This window comes from Hippocampus comes, unplaced genomic scaffold, assembly GCF_001891065.2.
Source record: "Hippocampus comes isolate QL1 unplaced genomic scaffold, H_comes_QL1_v1.1 scaffold223, whole genome shotgun sequence".
NCBI classification, from domain to species: Eukaryota; Metazoa; Chordata; class Actinopteri; order Syngnathiformes; family Syngnathidae; genus Hippocampus; species Hippocampus comes.
This window is the reverse complement of record NW_017804808.1, coordinates 402,016-424,437: the sequence shown is the minus strand read 5'-3', so window position 1 is coordinate 424,437 and position 22,422 is coordinate 402,016. Positions and strand designations below refer to the sequence as shown.

Here is a 22,422-nt window from a genome sequence, read left to right as displayed (position 1 = left end):
GTCGCCCATGATATATAGCCAGGACTGGAGTATTGTGTACACATATGTGTTTCTGATGGCCATAGTATTTCACAGTAATTGATATATTAATGATTAGGCGTAGAAAAAAAAGTAGTGTGTTTCCGGTAACCCGACCGACCGAGAAGTTACGTCGAAAAAAAAACTATGGTCGGCATTTTTTTCAAACAACCCTCTACATTTTTGTGTAGAGGGTTTACATCGGTGCAAACTCTCGCGATATTCACGTTGAGCGCGTGCGTCATTTGCCCTGTCGTCTGTCAACAACATTGAAACATGGCGGCGGCCGCGATCTCAGACGACAGTTTAAACCGCGTTTTCTGTGTTACAGTCGCAAGCTCGCACCGTAATGTTAAGAAAATAGCATCCATTGATGTATCGAAAAAATTCAGCGAACTATTTGATGAACACCATGGGCCGAGTAAAAACCGAGGGCGGAGGAGGACGGCGGGGGAAAAAAAAAAGATTAAAAAAAAAAACTTTGTCCCACCTACCGACCCTATGCTGAAATTTCATGTTACGGGAAACACACTATCTTTTTTGTTTGGTCTTAGCATGTAACCCCCCTCAACCCGCCTTTACCCCAATCCATCCCCAAATGAGGCCGTTTGTTCTTTCAAATGTCATTTGGCAGTTGAACAGAGAATTAAATTTAACGATATGGTAGCTTGTTTGCAGCCGCAAACAGTCCAGTGCCATGACCACGATCCATCAAACAAGCCACACCTACAGTGAGGCATACTTCGAGGCAGCCTCATACATGTGGACTGCCTTTCTTCAGCTGGACCTTGACAGCTGCAGAGAAAGAGTAACTTCATCTTTCATCATGACAAAGACCCAAAGCATACATTTGATTTGATAAAAGATTGGCTTCAGTGGGAGAAAAGCACGGTTTTGGAATGTCGAATTCCTCTGACTCCATTGATCGAATAGCCATCGAGTGATGTGAAGAGAGGGTTGTGCACAGCAAATGTCCTCACAATCTAAAAAACATTGGGACATTTTTGCAAATAGTGCAACATCAAGGTGTGGTACACTGATAGGCTCCTTGTGTGCTCATGTCACAACATTTTGTTTCCAATCAAAGAAAAAAAAAGCGAATCTTGCAAGATACTTGCTTTAGCCCCTTCTTCAGACACTCAGTCACCCAAACACACATTAAATTTGGGATATTGTGGCAACATATATAGCAAAGAAACGTAAATTCTAAGGCACAATAAACGGCAAAATAAATTGTCATCCGCCCATATCTCCAAAATGTATGCGTTCTGTTCCTCATCCTGTACATATTTTGCACGACTCAAAATGTGGCACAGCACACGAGCTGCAGAAACCAAATGAATGGCATCGTGTGCATCCTATTTTTGCTTGGCTCATGTGGCAGAATTATTTATCCAGGCAAAATCGACCGCAAAACTTAATCGACACCCAAAATTTCAGCCTCAAAACCATCGTTCATTTTTAAAAAATGGTCACCTGGAAGCATGTTTATCCGGTGCAAAGCAGAACTCAAATTTGTTGCAGAGAAGAAGGTATTCTGACATTCTTGTTCTTCTTTGCCTTGCAAGGGTGAAAAAAAACTGTGTGGTGTGTTTTCTGATGTTTGGCTTGTGTTTGTAGAATATTAAGCAGTAAAATCCATGCGTTTTTGTCCATTCCAGTGGCCGTTTTCCACCTTGCTTTCGACTGAAAATGACCACAGTCGCTCCGGTACGACCAATCATGGCTCAGCGTCAAAAAAAAGGTGAAACATGATTGGTTGTTACCTGAGCCATTAGCAACTGTGATGTCATTTTCAGTCGACAGCAAGTGGCAAAATAGTCGTCCTCTTAGATGGGGAAGCACGGGTGGATTTTGCTGCTTAACTCGTATTCTACAAACACAAAATTCATCAGAATGCATGTGGAGGTGCTTCGAACATCGGATTGTTAAAAAAAAAAAAAAAAATGGGGGTGATCAAATGGACCGACCGTACGTTTTTCCTGAATGAGCCCAAAGCCCAACGAAAACTTAATGAGACGTGAAAGAGTTGTAATGCCCGCTGGAAAAGATGGCATGTCATAAGCAGACGTTTTGAGGGAGGAAAAAAAATGTCGCAATTAGATTTTCCACAGTCATTCAGCCCGACTCTTGATGCTTTCCCTCGTAAACAGTAGCAAGCACCAAAACTATTTTGTTGACCACAAAGAGAGTCTTAACAACAAGGAAAAGTAAGCAGATCATCAAAACAGAAACAAATCAAAACAACCTTAACATTGACATGGATCCACGGAGACAGCTACCTACCTAGAGATAAGCGCTGCAAATGAGGTCCGAACTCAGGAATGATGTGTGATTTTTCCCTGGCAACAATGTGATTGTGATGATACTTTTAGGAGGTGCAAACACTCAAAAGAAGGAAACCTTCTTTGTTTACAGCTTTGGGCGTCTGATGCTGGCATGAGCTACAAACCCCCGACCGATTTGATTTGGAAGAACCAATCCTCCTGGAGCTTTGGGGAGGATGTCCATGTGGTTTTGATCAATGCACAGGGAGAGGTGAGGCCATGGGTGAATCTCACTCAGTTAATTATTTGTGTGCTCCTGCTTTTACGTATTAGCTCCTCCCACCAACAAATCAAGGAGTCCACAAAATCACTCGAGTGGTGAGAAGAGAGGATAATAATTTCGAGAAATTAGATTTTCTCTCTTTTTTTTACTGCCATTTCTTGGAGATTTCAATGAAATAAGAAGTGTGGCGGATTCATTCATTTCCCATGTGACTGACTTGTTAAGATCATAAGATGTAGTGGCTTGCAAAAGTAGCCATACCCCTTGAACATGTCCACATTTTGTCAATTTACAACCACAAACAGAAATGCATTTTACTTGGATTGGAATTTTTTTTCATATATTTATTCTGTGGGGGCGTGCTTCGGGAGTATGGAGTACCAAACCCCCTGATACAGGCTGTTCGGTCTATAACGCCCAATGTCAGAGTTTGGTTCGCATAGCCGGCAGTCAGTCGGAATCGTTTCCAGTGAGGGTTGGACTCCGCCAAGGCTGCCATTTGTCACCGATTCTGTTCATAACCTTTGTGGACAGAATTTGTAGTTGCAGCCGAGGTGTTGATGGGGTCCTGTTTGGTGGCCTCAGTATTGCATCTCTGCTTTTTGCAGATGATGATGTACTTTTGGCTCCTCCAAGCAGGGTTCTCCAACTCTCACTGGAGCATTTCGCAGCCGAGTGTGAAGCGATTGGGATGAAAATCAGTACCTCCAAATCTGAAACAATGGCCTTCAGTCGGAAAAGGGTGGAGTGCCCTCTGTGGGTCGGGGAGGAGATCTTGCCCCAAGTGGAGGAGTTTAAGTATCTTGGGGGCTTGTTCACGAGTGAGGGCAGGAGCGAGCGGGAGATCGCCAGGCGGATCGGTGCAGCGTCTGCTGTGATATGGACCAATAGTCTGTCGTGGTAAAGAAGGAGCTGAGCTGAAAGGCGATGCTCTCAACTTACCGGTCAATGTACGATCCAACCCTCACCTATGGTCACGAGCTATGGGTCGTGACCGAAAGAATGAGATACAAGCGGCCAAAATGAGTTTTCTCTGCAGGGTGTCCGGGCTCTCCCTCAGAGATAAGTTGAGAAGCTGGGTCATCTGGGAGGGGCTCAGGTTTGAGCCGCTTCTCATCCACGTCGAGAGGAGCCAGATGAGGTGGTTCAGGTATCTAATTGCTGGAGAGACGACTTCTCCCAGATGGCCTGGGCACGCCTCGGAATCCCCCGAGATGGGCTATAACAAGTCGCTGGGGAGAGGGAAGTCTAGGCTTCCCTGCTTAAGCTGTTGCCGCCGCGACCCGACCCCAGATAAGCAGTAGAAAATGGATGGATGGATATATTTGCAAATCTTAGTACCCTGTAGTTTATGCAGCGCCATGTGCAATGATTTCTACAAAGGAAAGACCAAGCAGCCTTGACACAAACGCATGGCCCAACGTGTGCCTGGCATTTGAATTGGCCAGATAACATCTGTGCTGTTGTGATGCCATTCACTTGACGTAAGACATTTGGAATCACAGCCAATCTCGATGCAGCCAGCTCAGGAAAACTAGTTGCCGAGCCCCCTCACTCCACAACATGACTGAATTGGTCATTGGCGTTTGGCAGTGGCGCTCGGTTTGCCGTTGGCTCTATGTTCCCCTTTGGGCGCTTCTCAGCACAGCCGCACGTAGAATGGCATAAGCTCACACACAAGTTTACGGTAAGCCTTATTCTCTGACTTCTGAAGGTAAAGTGGTTGCCCGAACACCTGGACATGACACACTTTTGAGAATTTTAACAAAAACGAGAATAAAACAATTGATCATTTCTTTTTCTGGGTCTGGGATGTCTAAGTCACTTTGACTTGACTGGTGTTTGCTTCATAATTTTTCATCACATGAAGTCATGACAAATGTGCAATACTTTTTCAAGCCGCTACTTCTGCTTGCCTGTTCCAAGTGGATTCAAGGAACCTCATATCTGATCAACACTGTCGCGCTACATAATTGTGCACGTGTTACTTTCCGGTCGTGGTTGAAACATGGCACCCACATGCTGTGCCATCTTGATGCGGGAATTTTATGTCAACTAGAGAAAATGAATGAGTCGATTAATGACATGATTCAGTCTGCTCCAAATATAAATGTCTCGTATAATGTGTATTCAAGCAGCGCCAGTCCAGTCACAATCTTAATTTTTGTGTGTCAGGAAGTGGCAAAGAGAAACATTACATATAAGACAGCCGAAGAAGGCGATGGTGTGGATGACTATGCTGATAATGGAGAGGAGATGCTTAAAGATGACCTCTACCAACAGCAAGTGAGTACAAAATTTTCATAATGTTGACCACAAACAGAAGCCGTTTTCTGGCTGTTCTGGCCAGTTGTCTTTGTTGCACGTAGCGTTCTTGCCTGCAGGTGGTTCTCAATATCACTGACCATTTTTCTCACCTCTGTCTTGTTTCTTCTCCCCCGTGCCACAATTACCACTCACTGAATGTTTTTTTTTTTTTGTTTGTTTGTTTTTGTGAAATACAAGCTCATATGATGCCTCTGTGTTTGTAACTGTAGCGTTGCCAAGTTTGATTTCGTCTTTGTTTTTATTTGTTTCGAGACAAATATGTGAATATGGATATGTACTGTAGATGCTTGTTGCCCTAAGTCAGTTGCTGTGTTTGGATGTTTGCCATGGATGAGTTAAGTGGGTGTTTTACAGAGAAGAAATAGATACGTTAGCATCAGTCGCCTTTACTTGTTTGTCACCATTGCTTTAAACAGTCAGATTTATTTGCCGAACTAACATCAAATAAATACGCAATGAATACAAAATGTGTGACTTGCTTGTGCGCAGGGTGACCCTGGCAGGGCCCAGAGAGGCTGCTCCGTCATGTGATCCCACCCAAACCACCAGTCGTCAACCGAGCCACCAACTTGCTGCCAACTGTGATGAAGAAAAAGAATCTCTTTTAAAATCTTTTTCAGGATAAATTGCATTTTACTTGACATTTTTCTTTAAGTCCAAAGTTGCTTTCATTGAGATGCGATCCTTCTTGAAACCGAAATACAGTTGTAGGTTGAAAGTCCCCCACACCACCAATCCTCGCCCCCCGTTTTGTAGCACTTGTAGTGTGTCTTCAGAAGAATTTAAATGGATTTTGCTTCTAATTTATTTGAAATTTTATTTTGTCTATTTTAAAAAGTATTTATTCTTTAAACCCTTTAGTTTCAAATCAGGGAACGCGATATGTCATTTTGAAACAATTCATATTTTATGAAAGCGTCATGAAAATTGACATCGAGAGCACAACAATGTTGACATTATTGGTTCAATGTCACCTGTCGATATGATGCTTATATTTTGCTAAGTCAGAGTACAGTTTAAACTGGTCAATAATGATCCACTTTGCAACCTTGTGTGCTATTTACTACTCGAAAAAGTCTAAGCTATAACTTTGGGTTTTTTCATAAATTTGCCAATGTGAGTTTGTTCTCACTGATCTTTGATAGATTTGCCCAACAGTTGATTGTATTCCTAAAATGTGAAGTCGTAGAAGTACTTTTTGTTTTGGAGTCTTACACTGTATAGTGTGGCAGCAATTGCCAGAGTCAAATTAAATATCCTTTGCTTGAACTATTGTGGCTGATCTTTTGTTATGGTTTTATGATTAATACATAATTAAGACACATTTTAAAGGTCTAAGGTGGGTATTGGTCATGTTGAGGTTAAAAAAAAAAAAGCCTGCGAAATCTCTTTGCCCTGAAGGAAATTATTACAATTTCACACTATTGATGACGTGTGGTCTTCATAGCTACGTGACCTGAACCACAGCGGACACGATACAATGTGTATTATTTTGTACACATCAAATCAGATTTTCTCATGTTAAAATCAGGTTGATTTATCAAAAGCCTTTGTCAGTTGTTGCAAACAAACAAAGACATGTGGAGGTAACTACTGTAGCGATCCTCTCACCCGTGCATAGCACCTGGTAAATAAAATCCGTGATTGGTTTCAGACGTGGTGGTGGTCAGCGTCCTCTGTATGGGCGCTCACACACAATTTTGTGTTGTTCAACTGGCTGAAATGTTGTTTGAATGGATTTGAAGCAAGTTTTTATGGTTGGTCAATACCTTATGACTTCCCTGTCACATGCAGCCCAAAGTCAGCATTCCTTCAGAGATGCTTGTTGATCTACCACAATGATTTTATATTTTCTGTTATGCCCCCTAGGAAGAAAATAACCCCCCATCCCCGCCCTCCCTTTCATTTCATCACTATTAAATAGTTTTCCACGTATCTGAAGATTTTGTTCACTGCACTTCATACTGCTTACTCTGTGCTGTGTCCATGTGCAGACTCGCTCTTTTTGAGACGGAGAGCTACTTCTCAAACACTAATTCATGTGATGGGCTACCAATTCGATGCACACTGAAATAACAAAGGTGTTCAGATTACCGGTACCTTTAAGAATAATATATCAGTGTTGTTAGTGATATTTTTTGTAAAGAAGACACTGAGCATGATTTTTCACCATAATTAGGCAACATACATATAATGATGCAACACTGCATTTCTATGTCTTACTGACATTTTCAAATGAGCACTTCAACATTCCTAAAAACAAAAAAATCACAATGTCCCATCACTGGTGAATTACTTTCAGAACAAGCATACTCATGTGGTCCTTGGGGCCTACCTAGTGCCCGTGGGCACCACGTTGGCAACCCCTGCTTTAGAGCAAATATCGGTACTCCTGCGCACCTTCTGACAATGGCAGTGCCCCTGACACTTACGTAGTTTATGTGCAATTACACTTTATTCTAACATGGCAAAAAGGCATGTTCCTTAGGGTATCACACTCCACATTTGTAATCTACAGCTTCTGGTACTTCGTCAAGCAGGTAAAAAGCCCATGAAAAGTTACAGCACAGAAAATTGCTGTCCTGAAGCATTCGGCCATATGGTCAGTGCTGAATTAGCTTTTGCGAGAGTCAATCTCGGCCGGTTTCTTCATTGAACTCCAAATGACTTTGTGTCCCACTCCTTCAACAAAAAGCTGCATTGAAAAAAAAGAAATTAACCTTTGGGATCGCATGCCTGCTGCTCGGTCATAGCAATTATCAAAATGTTATCCAATTATGTATGCCAAATCAAGGAGAATAGCCTCGTTATTCTTGATGTAAAATCACAGTCGATATACGAGTTAATGGCTTCCATCTCAACAGAGAAAGCACAGTCAACGGACTGAGTTGTGCTAATTCAACATAATGAATTAATAACAGACTTGGTAAAAAATGTTTATCACTTACTGCCTATGTATATTGCTATATTCAACATTGATGGTTTTGTTGCTCGATGAAATAACGTGATTAAAGTACTGGTCACAAATAAACCAAAGTTATGTCATTGTGAAAATTGGAATTCGCATATGTATCTATATACACCCAATTCCAATGAAATCGGGATGCCGTGTGTCAACGTACAATTAATTACAAGGAATTTCAAGGGATTTCATCATCTACAGTCCACAATATCATCAAAAGGTTCAGAGAATCTGGAGAAATCACTGCATATAAGTGGCAAGACTGAATATTGAATACCCCTGACCTTCGATCCCTCAGGCGGCACTCCATCATAAACCGTTATCAATGTGTAACGGATATCACCAGATGGGCACTCCCATTCTGTCATCTTTGCATTAGGTCCTGGTATAATTTAGGATTGAGTACAAAATGTTAAATCACTTTCAAAGCCTTGAGACACTGAGACGTGACACTCTTCCATTGTTGGTGGATCAAATCATTTCTTTGCAATGTTAGGTCACTGTCGTTTACTGACCGCTTTTTACTTATTGTTCCTCCTACAAGCAGAGGTGGGCATTTCGTCACTACTGAGGGAAGGTCCCTCAGTCTGCCACTGACGGATGCCCATATTGCTGATGAATGATGACTTTAAAAAAATTAAGAATCAAGCACTGACACAAGTGGGTTTTCATCTGTTAGTATAATCATCACTAACCGGTTCAATTACCGACTGACTGTCATTTAGTGATTTCGCTCAAAGCACACCGTGTCTCCTGCAAGTTTGTTGGTGACGGTGAATAAACAGGCCAAAAAATATCCACAATAAGTTCTATCTATGAAGTGACGAGACTGTGCACTTCGGACTTCTTTTCCTGGTCTACAGCGCTGTAAAAATATGGTGTGGCATCTTTAAGTATTCCCATAATTTAGATAATTTAGCACTCCTAAACTTTCGTTTTAACGTTTTTTCCTTGGAGAAAGAAAAAAAAACATTTTGGATTTTTCATGCTTTTTCTGGGATTCCTCCTCCGACCCATTTACCCAATTTTATGGAGAAAATATGTCTTTATATATTCTACCAACACGGACGCTCTGATCAGAAAGGGACAGAGCCGGCCCTCTTCCTACTCAGAAAACTGAGGTCTTTTGGGGTTCAGGGGTCACTCCTTAAGACCTTCTATGACTCTGTGGTGGTTTCAGCCATTCATCATGGCATAGTCTGCTGGTCAGGTAGCATCTCAGTCCGGAACAGAGAGAGACTGGACTGACTGATCAGGAGGGCCAGCTCTGTCCTGGGCTGTGCCCTCGACATTCTGGAGGAGGTGGGAAACAGGAGGATGCTAGCTAAGCTAACAGCTATGATGGACAGACCATCCCAGCCCCTCCAGGCCACACTGACAGCACTGGGCAGCTCCTTCAGCCAGAGACTGCTACACCGGCGCTGCAAGGAGGAGAGGTACCGCCGCTCGTTCCTGACGCCTGCTGTCAGCCTACTGAATAGACGCACTTGAAAACCTGGACTCACCCCCACTCACCCATTTTAAATACCACAGCCACCTTATGCAGCGTATATTCAGTTGCATATATGCTTCTATATTTTATATTGCATCCTGTCCTGTGTACAGTTCATTTCTAATTTTATTTTGTGCATGCAAATACTTCATGTTTTTCTACTTGCTTCCCTCTAAATTTTGCTGCTGTAAATTGCGAATTTATCCATTGTGAGACAAATAGGGGTTTTCTTATTTTATCTTATCTTAAGGTTTATCAGTGTTGGGGTTTTTTTTTTTCAATTTTTATTTTTGAGGGCGGGTTGTTTAGAAAACATTTAAAATACGTTTATATATTTTTTTTCGTTAAGGTAAGGCCGCGGGCATCCAGTTGCCCATCACTGCTCCGTGGTGCTGAACAGTTTCATCGTCACTTGAGCTTCATTCGTACGGATACTACATTACCCAGGAGGCTTTGGGCGGAGACGAAGCTGGAACAGGAAACGCGTCAGCTTTGGTGTTTTTAATGTATTTAATCATAGTAGTCTTGTTCATTCATCTGAACGGGACACTGGGACAGGATCGCTTTTATTTTGAAGGTATGCTAGTGTCCATCCGTGGGTAGGAAACGTGAACGCTATTTGATTTACGTCACTCTCGGTCGATGTTTATCACGTTGAGCATGAAGGTGGTACCGTAGTAGTAGTGGACTGTTCAGCTCATCCTTCCTTCGTATCCACCGCAGAAATTATGCTCTCTTTTGCTTGGATCTCAGCTCTACTCGTGGGAATTATTTCTGCTCATTTTTTGCAGAAACTTTGTTTTCCCTACTTTTGGAAAGATTTCTTCTTCCTTTTGAGTTTGACTCGGTATGGCATGAAACTGGAGCTGTTCAGACTGACTTCTAGAGTGTGTACAGTCCTAGACAGGTTTATTCAACAGGCGCACCGCAACCCCGACAAGGCTTTTATTATCTACGAAGGGAGCGTCCACACCTACAAAGACATTGAGCAGCGCAGCAACAGATTGGCAAATGTTTTCCTCCAGAAACTTAACGTGACCAAAGGCGACTGCGTTGCCCTGCTCATGAACAACGAGCCGGACTTCGTTTGCGTTTGGTTCGGATTGGCAAAGGTCGGCTGCCCTGTTGCTTTTCTGAATACAAACATTAAGTCGAGATCGTTGTTGCATTGCATCACCTGCTGTGGAGCCAAAGCAGTAATAGTTGGTGCAGGTAAATACATCCTCTTACACCAGTACGTAGTACTTGTCACTTAAGTGGCTGTCGTGGATATGTTTAAATCCGAAACAAAACTAAACAGTTATGGGAAAAGTAGTTTAAAGAAAATTCATGACACCATGTCTTGTGCTAAATGTTGAAATGAGTTATGTTTCGGAATTGTGGAATTTCAAACGAGGCATTACATAGTGTGTGTGTGTGTGTGTGTGTATATATATATATATATATATATATATATATATATATATATATATACATATATATATACATATATATGTATATATGTATATATATAGATAGCTAGATAGATAGATAGATAGATAGATAGATAGATCCATAGTTATGACAGTCGTGCCGCCAAGTGATAACTCCGAATGTTATGAAGCTAGCGCGCCCTCTGTTGGCCCACAAACCCAAATTCCTGAATAGACAAGTTACGTCCATGACAGGTTCGTGTGATTTAGAGCACATTTGATCAAAAAAATGATCGATACACAACCAACTTGAATTTAACATAATTTCGTATTAAGATTTAAAAACAACTTCGCTGATAAGAAGCCTTTAAGTACCAACGTGCAAAATTTCTGCCCATCTTTTATGGTGCTTTTCTCAAATCAAATTACCACAGAGGGTAAAACAAAATTTGACTAGGGAAAGTTCTGAAAATCAACCAACGATAAGATTATTTGACTTTCTATGACTTTTGACCTCATCTCGTCGTTGATCAGGCCAATGTCGATACAAAGCGAGTAGGTTTAAGGTCTACAAATGATTGCCACTCACCTGGAGAAACCACATATTTATTAACAAGCATAGCATATTGGGGTTAATTACTCAGATTTACACTGTGTTAAATGATGGATACAATACAAGTGATGCTTTATTTCATTCCTGTATCTACCTCTTTGTAATGCCCTCTCTCCCCCTTTTTCTGGAAATACAGTATTTACATTTTCAGTTCTTTTGACATGTTTACTAATGTGTGAACTCTGCGTTCACGTCAATAAATTTGTCCGGCCTCAAACAAAAGAACATGCAAGTACTGATGAGCTAGAGGAGGGGGGCCTTAATTGATATTATCTTCGTAGTAATATTAATTGGGCATTCCTTTACATTTTATCCCTCCTCCAACACACACACTTTTTTAATATGGCGCCCTCTAGAGGCCACAGCAACCTTAGCATTTGCCTATATTGCGTCATGGACGAGCAGGCTCTCGACAACAGAAACTTCCCGCATAACAACACTGGCAGCAATAACAGAAACTGGATGCAATATGCAAAAGGTAGAGTGCTGATAATGTCTGAGACACCAGTTTCTGTTCTTTTGTGATCTTGCTTTTCCCTAATCAACATTGTGATCACAAGCAACTGTTCAAAACTTAATTTACATGTTTCGTTCAAGCCATAAGTATGCTGAACGTTATATTGAAACAGTCTTCTTCTGTCCTGGGTTAACTGGAAGTGTTCCAGGTCCTTCAGTTAATAAGAATTACCATGGTGCAACCATGTGACAGGAAAAGATCATTGCTCAACTAAACAAGCATGATGTTGGTTAAGAATGCTGTCCTCTCAACCCTCTTGCAAAGGCAGGCACATTGGGATAGCGAGAATCATTCAGTAACTGTGCCATGTATAGGTCATTAGGTCTTGTCTGTCATTACAATGATTGGAATGTTGTGTTTGTTTTTCAAATGCAACGACTGACAGGGAATATACATATATATTCAAATTTATTTCAGATTTTGAACATATGGAATGTCATACTTTTTTCTCTACTGCCAAATTTCTATTCTGACAATCGATGAAAAACAAGTTCAATTACTGAATTTAGTGTTGTGTGTGTGTTTACCAGACAACAATTATGACATGACTGCAATGGTTATAGTTGACGTCATTGTTATAGACTTGTATTTAAGTATTCAGAGTCACATCTTGTGGTATCTGGTGTCACAAGCTCTATCAGTTGTGGCTGTGCTTGTTGCATTTGTCAACCAATTTTCTTTAGTTGTGATACAATCGGGGATTGAAAGGATGGCAAAAATCTCATAAAGCTTTTCGCACTCTCACCTGAGACGAAAGGAAACTGCAACTTAAATTATGAGTCTAAGCCAAAGGTGAAATATCCTGTTTTTCTTGACTGACTTGGTGTCTCAGAAGACACTTGCTGATCATAGTGGATCGGTTTGTGTGCCCCTATGATCCTAGGAACTACGTTGTCGGGGGCTTCATTTTAAATGGACTGCACTTACCGTATATAGCGCTTTATCTACACCAGGGGTGCCCATTACGTCAATCGCGATCGACCGGTAGCTCGCAGACTGTTCCCAAGTCGATCGCGAGGGGTGTAGAGGGAAAAAAAAGTTTGTCTATCTCTGTGTATGTTAGTAATATACTTTATATGTTAATGCAATTGCACCCTAATCATCCTATCAGTCTCACTTTCACAAAAAAGTATTTAAAAAATAAAATAAAGCAGGTCACCTTTAACCTACGGTGGCATGACTGCGTCACCGGAAGTTAGCACTCAGCAGTCTGCAATTGTAGCTTGTGATCAGAGCTGTTGCGATATAGCTTTTATTATTATTATTATTGTTATTATCAGTCAAAGTTCGTTTCATGTACAATTCACCGATGGCACTCGCAAAGAATGGCAATCTGGAAGGCCATGAGAAGCATTTTAAAACAGTATGTGTGAGCTACGATAGTTAACGGGCTGCAAAAGTGCGTCGCATGCATCCGCGTCAGGCCTCCCACAAAGGTAGGCAGGAAATCCTTTTCACAATCTCATCAACTCTTGTGTCTACTTTATTTTTCTCTGTTTCGCTCATCTTAGGCAGTTGCTCATCATGGCATGCGTGTGTAAGCGTGTGCGCATGCGCACGTGCATGGTAACGGATCGATCACGGGAGGTTGGTTGATCGAAAAGTAGAACTTAGGTCAACAAAGTTTGGGCACCCTTGATATACACCATATGATACTTAAATAACCTCACATTCACCTGTTTATGCACACATTCATACACCATTGGCCGGCTGTGGCAAGGCCTCCTGGGAGTAAACTATGTCTTGCCCAGGAACGCGTTGACACCAGACAGTCAGAGCCGCGATTCGAGCTGGTGACCCTTCATGATTGCATTACCCCTCTACCAAATGAGCGACAGCCGGCCTAGCTCTTGGCCACCCAGGGCGAACAGCTCCTTAGTAGGGGGGCAAGACAATGCATGTCTCAAATGACTTATGACAAAATTATTGGGCAACCTTTCCCTGTTCCAGACAGGGGTCACAGGGCCCCTGTCTTGAACCAGGCCTGGACGTGGGGCCTGTTGGCGAACGTCTGATGGCCAGGCCTGTGCCTGTGGGCTCAGCCAAGGCACACACCCCGAAAATACAATGTGAGTTGTAGGCTGTAAAATACCATCTGCAGGCGATCAGTTTTTGGTGATCGGCATCGGAGCGCCACTACTCATCATATGTTGGTGGTGCCAAGGACATTGGCTCTATTGTGGAAAGTACCAGTCCCTCTGACAGAGAGGGTGGAATCTAGTCTACTCTCAAGTTGCCCACAGTGAGAGACACACTTAGTTTCAGTTGATGCTGCTATGGGTGGTCCAACAAGTTACAGTACAGTGATCCCTCGCTCTAACGCGGTTCACTTTCCGCGGCTTCGCTGTTTCACGGATTTTTTTTTGTGCAGTTTTTTGAATGCTTTTAAACAGTGAAATGCGTTCTGCATCCTGATTGGCTAAGGCACTGACCGACGTGAACAGTCCAACATCGTAGTGACTATTAAAAATATTATTTTACAGTACAGTATTTCCAAAAACGATTTTAGTTATTTGTTGAAAACGTTTGGTTTTCTTTGTGCTTGGGCCTGAAAACAGGTTTTGGTCTTTGGTTTCATTGTATACGTAGTTCAGTATTGTATAATAACTATAAAAAAATAAAGCTCACTACTTCACGGATTTCATCTATCACTGGTTCTTTTTGGAACGTAACTCCCGCGATAAACGAGGGATTACTGTATTAGGTTTTAGAGACAATTGCTTTTTCACACAGGGTTGTTGTGCTACCAACCTAGCACATGTTGTTTTAAAAAGGTTCCAGCTCCAGAGGTGGTCACACTCTTTGATGCAAAATACTGTATTAATGATTGGTACAATCTTAAACTGTAATGCTAACCGTTCTAAATTGTATGTAATATCGAATATTCTACTATATAATATTAAGTATTTTAACTAATATTTGTTATGTAAATACTCCACCCATTTTTCTTTGCTCTCACATGCATATTTCATTGTAAGCGTCACTGATGATGTAGAAGTTTACTCGTCTGACTTCCGTGCAGGAAGAGGATTGGTATTTCAAAGAAGGCTGAAACTAAAGTACAGAAAGGCAAACATGAAGTAGTCTACAGTGGAATTTGGTTTTTGAGCACCTCTGTTCATTGAAAAATGGGTTTACGATTTATTTTTTTATTTTTTTGTATTACCAATAGGAATGCTGGTAGAGTCCGTGATCAATCACAAAATCTTTGCGGAACACTCAGAGGTGCTTTCACTCACACAGTGTGAACATCATTGTGTCACATATTTCAGGTAGCTCTGTTTTTTTTTTTTGCTGTAAATTAGCCCTAAATATGGCTCCCAAGAAAGTGACCTATGTCCTGGATCCTTGCCGCGTGCCCCGGCTGGCCTGTGTAGAAGTGACTTGGATTAATTCCATTACATTTCATTTTCATGGGAAAATTGCTTCAGTTCACAGAACGAATAAATTCTTGAACCACAACTGTACTCATCTTTTTCTAAATTGTGACATGACTGTTTCCTTCTCTCAGATTTAGTAGAGTGTGTTGGTGGTATCGTAAGCAACCTACTGGAGGACAACATTCAAGTGTGGGCAATGAAGAGCCATTGTGGGGACACAAAGATGGAATCCATATTGGATCACATAGATGCTGCCACTGATAAACCTTTGCCGGCAGTTTTACGTGCGACCACCTCTCTCAAATCCCCTACCCTCTTCATCTTCACCTCTGGAACTACTGGTGAGTATCCCCTGCTATGTTCTGGTGCACATCACCTAATTTTTGAGCTGATTGCTATTGGCTGAAAAAAAATAAAATCCCCCCCCCCCCAGCAGAGCTGGCTTCATGCAGCAGTCTGTGTGTCTGCTCTGCAGTCACAGTGCTCCGTAGTGAGCGGCACCTTTGTTCCCAAAGCCTGTTTTAAAAGTGGCCACAAGCTTTTAGCTTGTTGAGCAGCATTTTGCTTACACATCCGACAGTCAGGGCAAGCTGAGAGATAACATGGCATCATCATAGAGTTAAAAGGGGCAAGGTTGGCAAATATGGCACATTTAAAGGATTTAACTTGAAATATAAGTCTTACAAGTGTGATTTTTTTTGAAAGGTAAACTTGTGCCCCACTGTTTGCAATTGAAAAGGCTATCATTCAATCGATTTCAATCAATGTGTTGTTAACTACTTTATGAGGGAAATCAAATCAACATCAAAATATTAATGACAAAATCAAATGTGCCTTGAGATATGAGTGACCCAACGTACACTTTTTTGAGATACAAGCCATCATTCGGCCAATTATCATCATTTTATTTGCTTTGGTGGCAGTGAACTCAACTCACGCCACGGTAAGCAGCAGTTTGGCAAATAGGGAACACTTATTTATTGGCACCCCCACTTGAAGTTTACTGTCAAACGAGACAGGAATGTTGTCCGCATACAGGATCTGTCTGATTTTGTCAATTCAATTTTCTCAGTGGTGAGTATTTGCTGTCCATTGCGGGGACATACTGTATATTGTCAAGCATAAAACATGAGCCTCATTCTAAAATGCTGGATCCAGTGTGGTAGTAAATCTAGAGCTCGTCCTCCTAATAATGACACAAGGGGTTTGTGATCCGTTTCTCGACAGAAGTATTTGCCGATCAGGAAATCACGAAATCGCTCACACGCCCACCTAGTCACTAAGGCCTCTTTTTCCACTTGTGCATAATGTTCTGGAGGAGAGAGCGACTTTGAACCGTAGGCGACCGGTCTCCATCCTTCTCCCAACTGTTGCAGGAGAACACCACCAATTCTGTATGATGAAGCATCCGCCAATACTTTAATGTCTCTGTTTGGATCATACAATGCAAGCACCAGTGGCAAAATTAGAGCATCTTTCAGAGATTTAAAGGCTCTGTCCTGGTCTACACCCCAAAACCAGCTGCACTTTTTGGTCAGAAGATCTCTCTGTGCTTTATCTTTCTCTGCTAAATGGATAATGAATTTGCCCACCTGGTTCACACTGCCGAGAAAACGTCTTAGCTCCGCCACATTTGTCAGCTCTTTCATCTCTGTGTTGGATTCTGTTTCCTTTGGGTTGGGACTTAGGCTAGTATCTGTAATGATGTGACCAAGGAAAGTCACTCCGGTCTGCGACAGGTCCTATTTTTCCACATTCAGAGTTGTACCTGCTTTTTCAAGCCTTTGCAGGGTGGTATGGAGTTGGGCATCATGCGCCTCTTAGTTCTGTCTCCAAACAGCGCATCATAATACACAAATGTGAGTACACGTTCAACTCCCTCGACCTCCGACATTGTTCACCGAAAGTGCTCCGGTGCAGAGTTGAAGCTGAAAGAGAGGCAAGTGAAGTGGGATCACCTGGAGGGTGTTATGAAAAGTAGTCAGTCTGGCTGATTCGTTTGTCAAGTGAATTTGTTAGAAGCCCATGTTGGCGTCCAGTTTGCTGAACACTTTTGCTCCTGCTAGCATCCAACCAGATAATTTTTGAATCTTTTAAACTGTTTGCCGCCCTCCGTGAGTCGTCACCTTACTGTGCTGGAGGGGTTTGTGTGTCCCGATGATCCTAGGAGCTCAGTTGTCTGGGGCTTTAAGCCCCTGGCAGGATCACCCCTGACAAACAGGTCAATGGTGCCTGCTACTATTCTGTCTCATATGAAAAAAATATACAGCACACTCTGAATGCTAATTTATCACTTTATTTTGAAATGACATTAAACAGACCTATATCAAACAATTAATTCATATCAAATGTAAACAGAAGTTAAGTAACCTACATATTTTGCACAAATGTAGGTATCAATTGGAATAAGTCAAGATCAAAACTCATAACTGTACTGTGAAAACATTTGTAATATCGTATGCATTTAATACACTCACTACATTTGCATCCATTTTCTAAATCGCTTATCCTCAATAATAATACACATTTAATGTTCTTGGCCACTCCTCCAGGTTGATTTATGAGACGCTGTAACATTTCCTGTTGAGCTCTGTGCGTTGCATTATTTTGGGTTAATTTTCTCTCCATACACTTATTAAATAGCCGACTAATTTGCTGATCAAAGTTAGAGATGCTCTGCTTTAACGCGTTTCCAACGAGACATCGCTGAAGTGTCCTGAGTCACCCAAGCACTTTTAATTCAGGTCTGTCTTTAAAGATGACATCAGGTTAGCATAGCAATTAGCATGGCTTCTCCGTCTTTCCCTCTGTGAATTACTCCTCGTCATCCCTTTATGAAAACGATCCTGGTAAGAAGTGTAGCTTATTCGCCGCGATGGACACGAGATGATGGAGTGTGTGAATGCTGAGTTAAGAGCTAAACAGCAACGTGTTTAGCAGACAGTATTAGCCAAAGAGTAGAAAAGTGCTAAGTAAAAGCCCATTTACCATTTACTGTTGAACAATCTTGGGATGCAGAATAAAAAAAGAGAGAGAGCGAGAGAAAGAAAGAAAAATACACATTGTTTGATACAACGGGTACCAAACGCAACTCCTATATTGAATGATCCGATACAGATACATGCATTCTGTTACTGGATATATACTTTATATTTTTTAGGGGTTGAACAGTTCACAAAATTCATGTTTCCGTGCAACCTGATAATTTTTAATCAGCTTAAAAAAAATTAAAAACTAATATTCAAGCCTCTGCTTATCCATGATCATTTGTAAAATATCATTCTTCTTATGTCTCTGGAATAATCCGAATAGTAGTGTTTAAAAAGTGTTTATTGACAAAAGGCAGGATTGACAAAGTACACCGAAGGACGCTGGTAACAAAGATGCAGAAAAAGTGAAAAATAAACCAAAAACGCTTGCAAAAGGCAAGGAATGAGAAAAATGTGAATTGCTTGTCAACTCAAAGGACAAGGAAATCCAATACGCAAGAATACAAACCAAGATATAACAACAACAACTACTTACAAGAAAAGATACTTTGAACAAACGTGGCGAGAAGCTAGGAGGCAAAATGTCAATGACTTGGAGTCATGAGCAAGGGGAATAATTCGACAACCAATTGTTGGCGTGGCCAGGTTTATAAAGGCAACTGGATAATGCGGCATATTAGCGACAGGTACGGCTCTGGAGGGAACACCCTCCACTCCTGCCAGACACTTAAAAAACAAACAGGACAGGATCGTGTCACGTTCATACTGTATTTCTGTTCTTCCGTTAATGCATTCTATACCTTCAGCCCAAGGACGTCACTTATTTTTATAACTGTGTTGCATCAGTTTTATTTGCACTTTTAAATTCTTCTCAGAAAATATATTTTTAGTCTTTTCCTCGAAACAGATTTTGCATGTTACCCCTCTTTAAATAGCACACCAATTCCTCTGGAAATTTTGGACCGTACTTGGTTTACGCGGTCAGTTGTTAAAGCAAAAAAATGGGTTAAAAAGATTCCTCTGGAAATTTTGGACCGTACTTGGTTTACGCAGTCAGTTGTTAAAGCAAAAAAATGGGTTAAAAGGATGTTGTTTTCCAAATATCATGTTGTTTTTTTCCCCCTTGAAATGTATCGAAAGAGTGTTTCAGTTTCCCCAGTGCTTCTGCTACCTTCTCCAGTCATCTTGATAAGATGACATCGGAACGTTGGATGGAATGTTTGATGAAGAATAACAGCACATTTTACACTCCATTCTTTTAGGCCTCTCAGAAGTCATCTTGTTTTGAGGAGGGGGGTTCTATCAAATGAAAATGATCTACCTCCAACCCACTTGCTCGACTGTGGCACTAATGCTTAGCATGGCAGTTGTTACTCTGATGACTGGGCGGGGCAAGGAGACTGGTCGAGGCAAGCAGGTTCAACTTGCTTCAGTGGGGCCCAGAATGTGTGTGTGTGTGTGTGTGTGTGGGGGGGGGGGGGGGATAATTCAAATAATAAAACTGGCATTTAAAGGGTCAAAATCCTTTAAAAAAAACTATTAAACGTTTGATAGTTTTCTCCAAGTTTGAAACTGTTTAAGAGATTGATGAAAACAAAAAGTGAAAAAAATATCGATGTTTGATGATTTGATAGCAGCTTCTGTGTGTACATTTTTACCACAAAGTTGTCCAAAGGGAGGTAAATTTGCGGCGGGCTAAACTCAACTGTATTTATAGAACACTTTCAAAACAGCCATCGCTGCATACATACAAAGTGCTGTACATGGAACAATTAACATATAAAACAGTAAAGCAACAAATCAGTAACAAAGACGGTAGAAAGTACCGAACAGCAAAACCAAGAACAAAAAGGCTCAAGGGCTCAAGTTCATGTCACGCAAGAATTTGGCACACTGGCACACACATTAAGTTAACATAAACTCCAACAGGGCATAATTGCAGTGGTTGAATAAAAAAATAAAGGTCACTCTGTCTTTTGTTTGTTTTTGGGTTTTTTCCCCCACAGGACTCCCTAAGGCAGCAGTGATCACTCACCTCCAAAGCTTGAAGGCAGCAGGAGGATGCTGGGCATTTGGGGTGACTAAAAAGGATGTTATATATATCTCTCTGCCACTTTACCACAGCGCAGCATCCCTGATTGGGATTGGAGGAACCATTGAGCTTGGTGAGTAGACGAGCGACAAAAATATGCTCTTTTTAGGAGCTCAGGTATATGAATGATTTGACAATGGAATGATGGATTCATATGTCATGGATTTGAGAGCAGGCAAGACAATACAATGCTCTTTGTTGCTGAGTTTAGAAACTAAAGACCATTTTCACCACATGATATGCACACAAAGGTTGTCAGAATAGTTCTCGCTACTGATGCATTTCCTCATTGAAGTTCAGGTACTTCGAGGCAGAGGTGTGAGGGATTCAAGTCATATGACTTGACTTGAGCCCGACTCGGGTTGCTATTTTTAGGACTTGCGACTTGCTTGCCCAGAACTTGGGAACGTCTTGACTTCACTTGGGACTTGGCATCGAAGCTACTCGACTTGACTGAGGCTTGAATTACATGACTTGCCGAGGCTTCTTGTTATAGTTTTGAATCTCTATTTTAACATGGTTTGCCTTTTTAAGAAGGAAAGCAAAAAAGAAAGGGAAAAAAAAGAGGGGTCTTTTTCATTCATGCCAACTTGACAACCCAGTCAGAGTTACTTGTTGGTGTGAAGCAGCGACGTAAACCAAAAAATTCCGAGGATCGTTAATTTGAATTGATGGATTCACTTACCGATGACGTTGGCAAAAATAGGATGGTGTAGTGCATGGTTTGCCTCTGATGGAATAAAGACACGACAACAACAATCTAACCTCATTTGTCAACACAAAACCGAAGAAAGGGAAGCTAACGTCACACTTAAGCTAACGAGACGAACATTGGTTTGGGACCCGTAAAAAATCTGTGATGGTGAACATTTAAGTAACATCACTATACAGGCGCAATGGTTAGTTTGGTTCAACTGTTGCGGTTCCGTTTGCATCGGCATGCAAATCCCCCACTCTTTATTTAAAAACGAGGTGAAGCGCTGTGCACTTTGAAAGTAGCTCTTACGCACCGAAAACATAAAAGGCAACCAGTGTTGATTGATTTGATGAAACTGGGAAAAAGACAATAGCAAGATACAACGTTTGAAACTTGAAGATAAAGGGCACCACACCTATGTTTCCTTTCATTCACGTGACGCATGTGAGATAGCTCTGTGAACCTTAAGCTAGCTTGGGGAGCTTGACAGTTCAGCTTACCAATGGCTGGTCAAATACTTCATATCGGTTCTGCATTTAATTGAGAAGCCAATCAAGTGATAGATTAGACACAATGGAAAATTATTTATACCATTAAAACAGCGATCGTTATTCAAGCCTCGATCCATAGAGTTTAGCAATAGAAGACTTCTGTTCATGAGCCTGTCCGCAATATTTGATGTGGCAGCGCCCCCATCAACTAATGCGCGTCCACTTATTCACTCAACTTCAAGAAGTGACAACCTACAAAGTGAACAAAGTTAATGTCCATTTACAGACCCAATAGATTTGGGTAAAAGATATGTGGTTTTTAAATCTGATGATTATACATGTTTACTCCCACTGTCCCGCATTCAGCATTTTTCAGTATTTATCGCCACATTAACAGTGTGTTATTATAACATGCATTCTTCTCAATAATTTAAGTGAAGACATTCATTTTATAAGTAAAGTTGTTTTTCCATTTCATTTTTAAGACATACAAGTTTTAATTTAATTTTTAGAGATACAGTGATCCCTCGCCATATTGCGCTTCATTTATTCCGGCTTCACTACATCGCATATTTTTTTCCAAAGTACTGTATTCAGAAAAAAAATGCAGAATGACTCAGAGGTTTTGTAAATGCCTGTCCTGTATATGCAACGGGCACTCATTCAAGGCGCATGATTGGTTCCCGGCGCAACGTCGACCAATGACAGCACGATGGATTTATCTCGTGAGCTGATTGGCTGCACATCTTCGCAGCCCTGCCCAGCGTGATGAGACACAAGGGAAGCCTCGTGTCTCGTCACGCTGTTGATTCTCTGTGTACTGTTGATTCCTCTGTTGTTTGCTACGTGTGCGGCGGGGGGTGGCGCGGGAGGTGGTTGA

General features: G+C 41.4%; 2 protein-coding genes across 3 annotated transcripts in view; both read left to right on the top strand.

Annotated features, from left to right (window-relative positions):
* lmnb1 (lamin B1) overlaps positions 1–13,853 on the top strand; it is a 25,310-nt gene extending 11,457 nt beyond the window's left edge. The window contains exons 9-12 of one of the 2 annotated variants that reach the window (XR_002167349.1): positions 2,437–2,556; positions 4,744–4,854; positions 5,386–6,119; positions 13,843–13,853. Coding sequence is in view for 1 of the 2 variants with exons in the window: in XM_019862832.1 (XP_019718391.1) it covers positions 2,437–2,556; positions 4,744–4,854; positions 5,386–5,427 (273 nt within the window). In the remaining variant the exon portion in view is untranslated. Of the gene's footprint in view, positions 1–2,436; positions 2,557–4,743; positions 4,855–5,385; positions 6,166–13,842 lie in introns of those variants that run through there. The other variant, XM_019862832.1, reaches the window with a different exon arrangement.
* Positions 9,922–22,422, top strand: part of slc27a6 (solute carrier family 27 member 6) — a 53,455-nt gene continuing 40,954 nt past the window's right edge. The window contains exons 1-3 of the mRNA XM_019862820.1: positions 9,922–10,562; positions 15,404–15,613; positions 20,269–20,427. Of these exons, the coding sequence (XP_019718379.1) occupies positions 10,079–10,562; positions 15,404–15,613; positions 20,269–20,427 (853 nt within the window). The 5' untranslated portion in view covers positions 9,922–10,078. The remainder of the gene's footprint in view (positions 10,563–15,403; positions 15,614–20,268; positions 20,428–22,422) is intronic.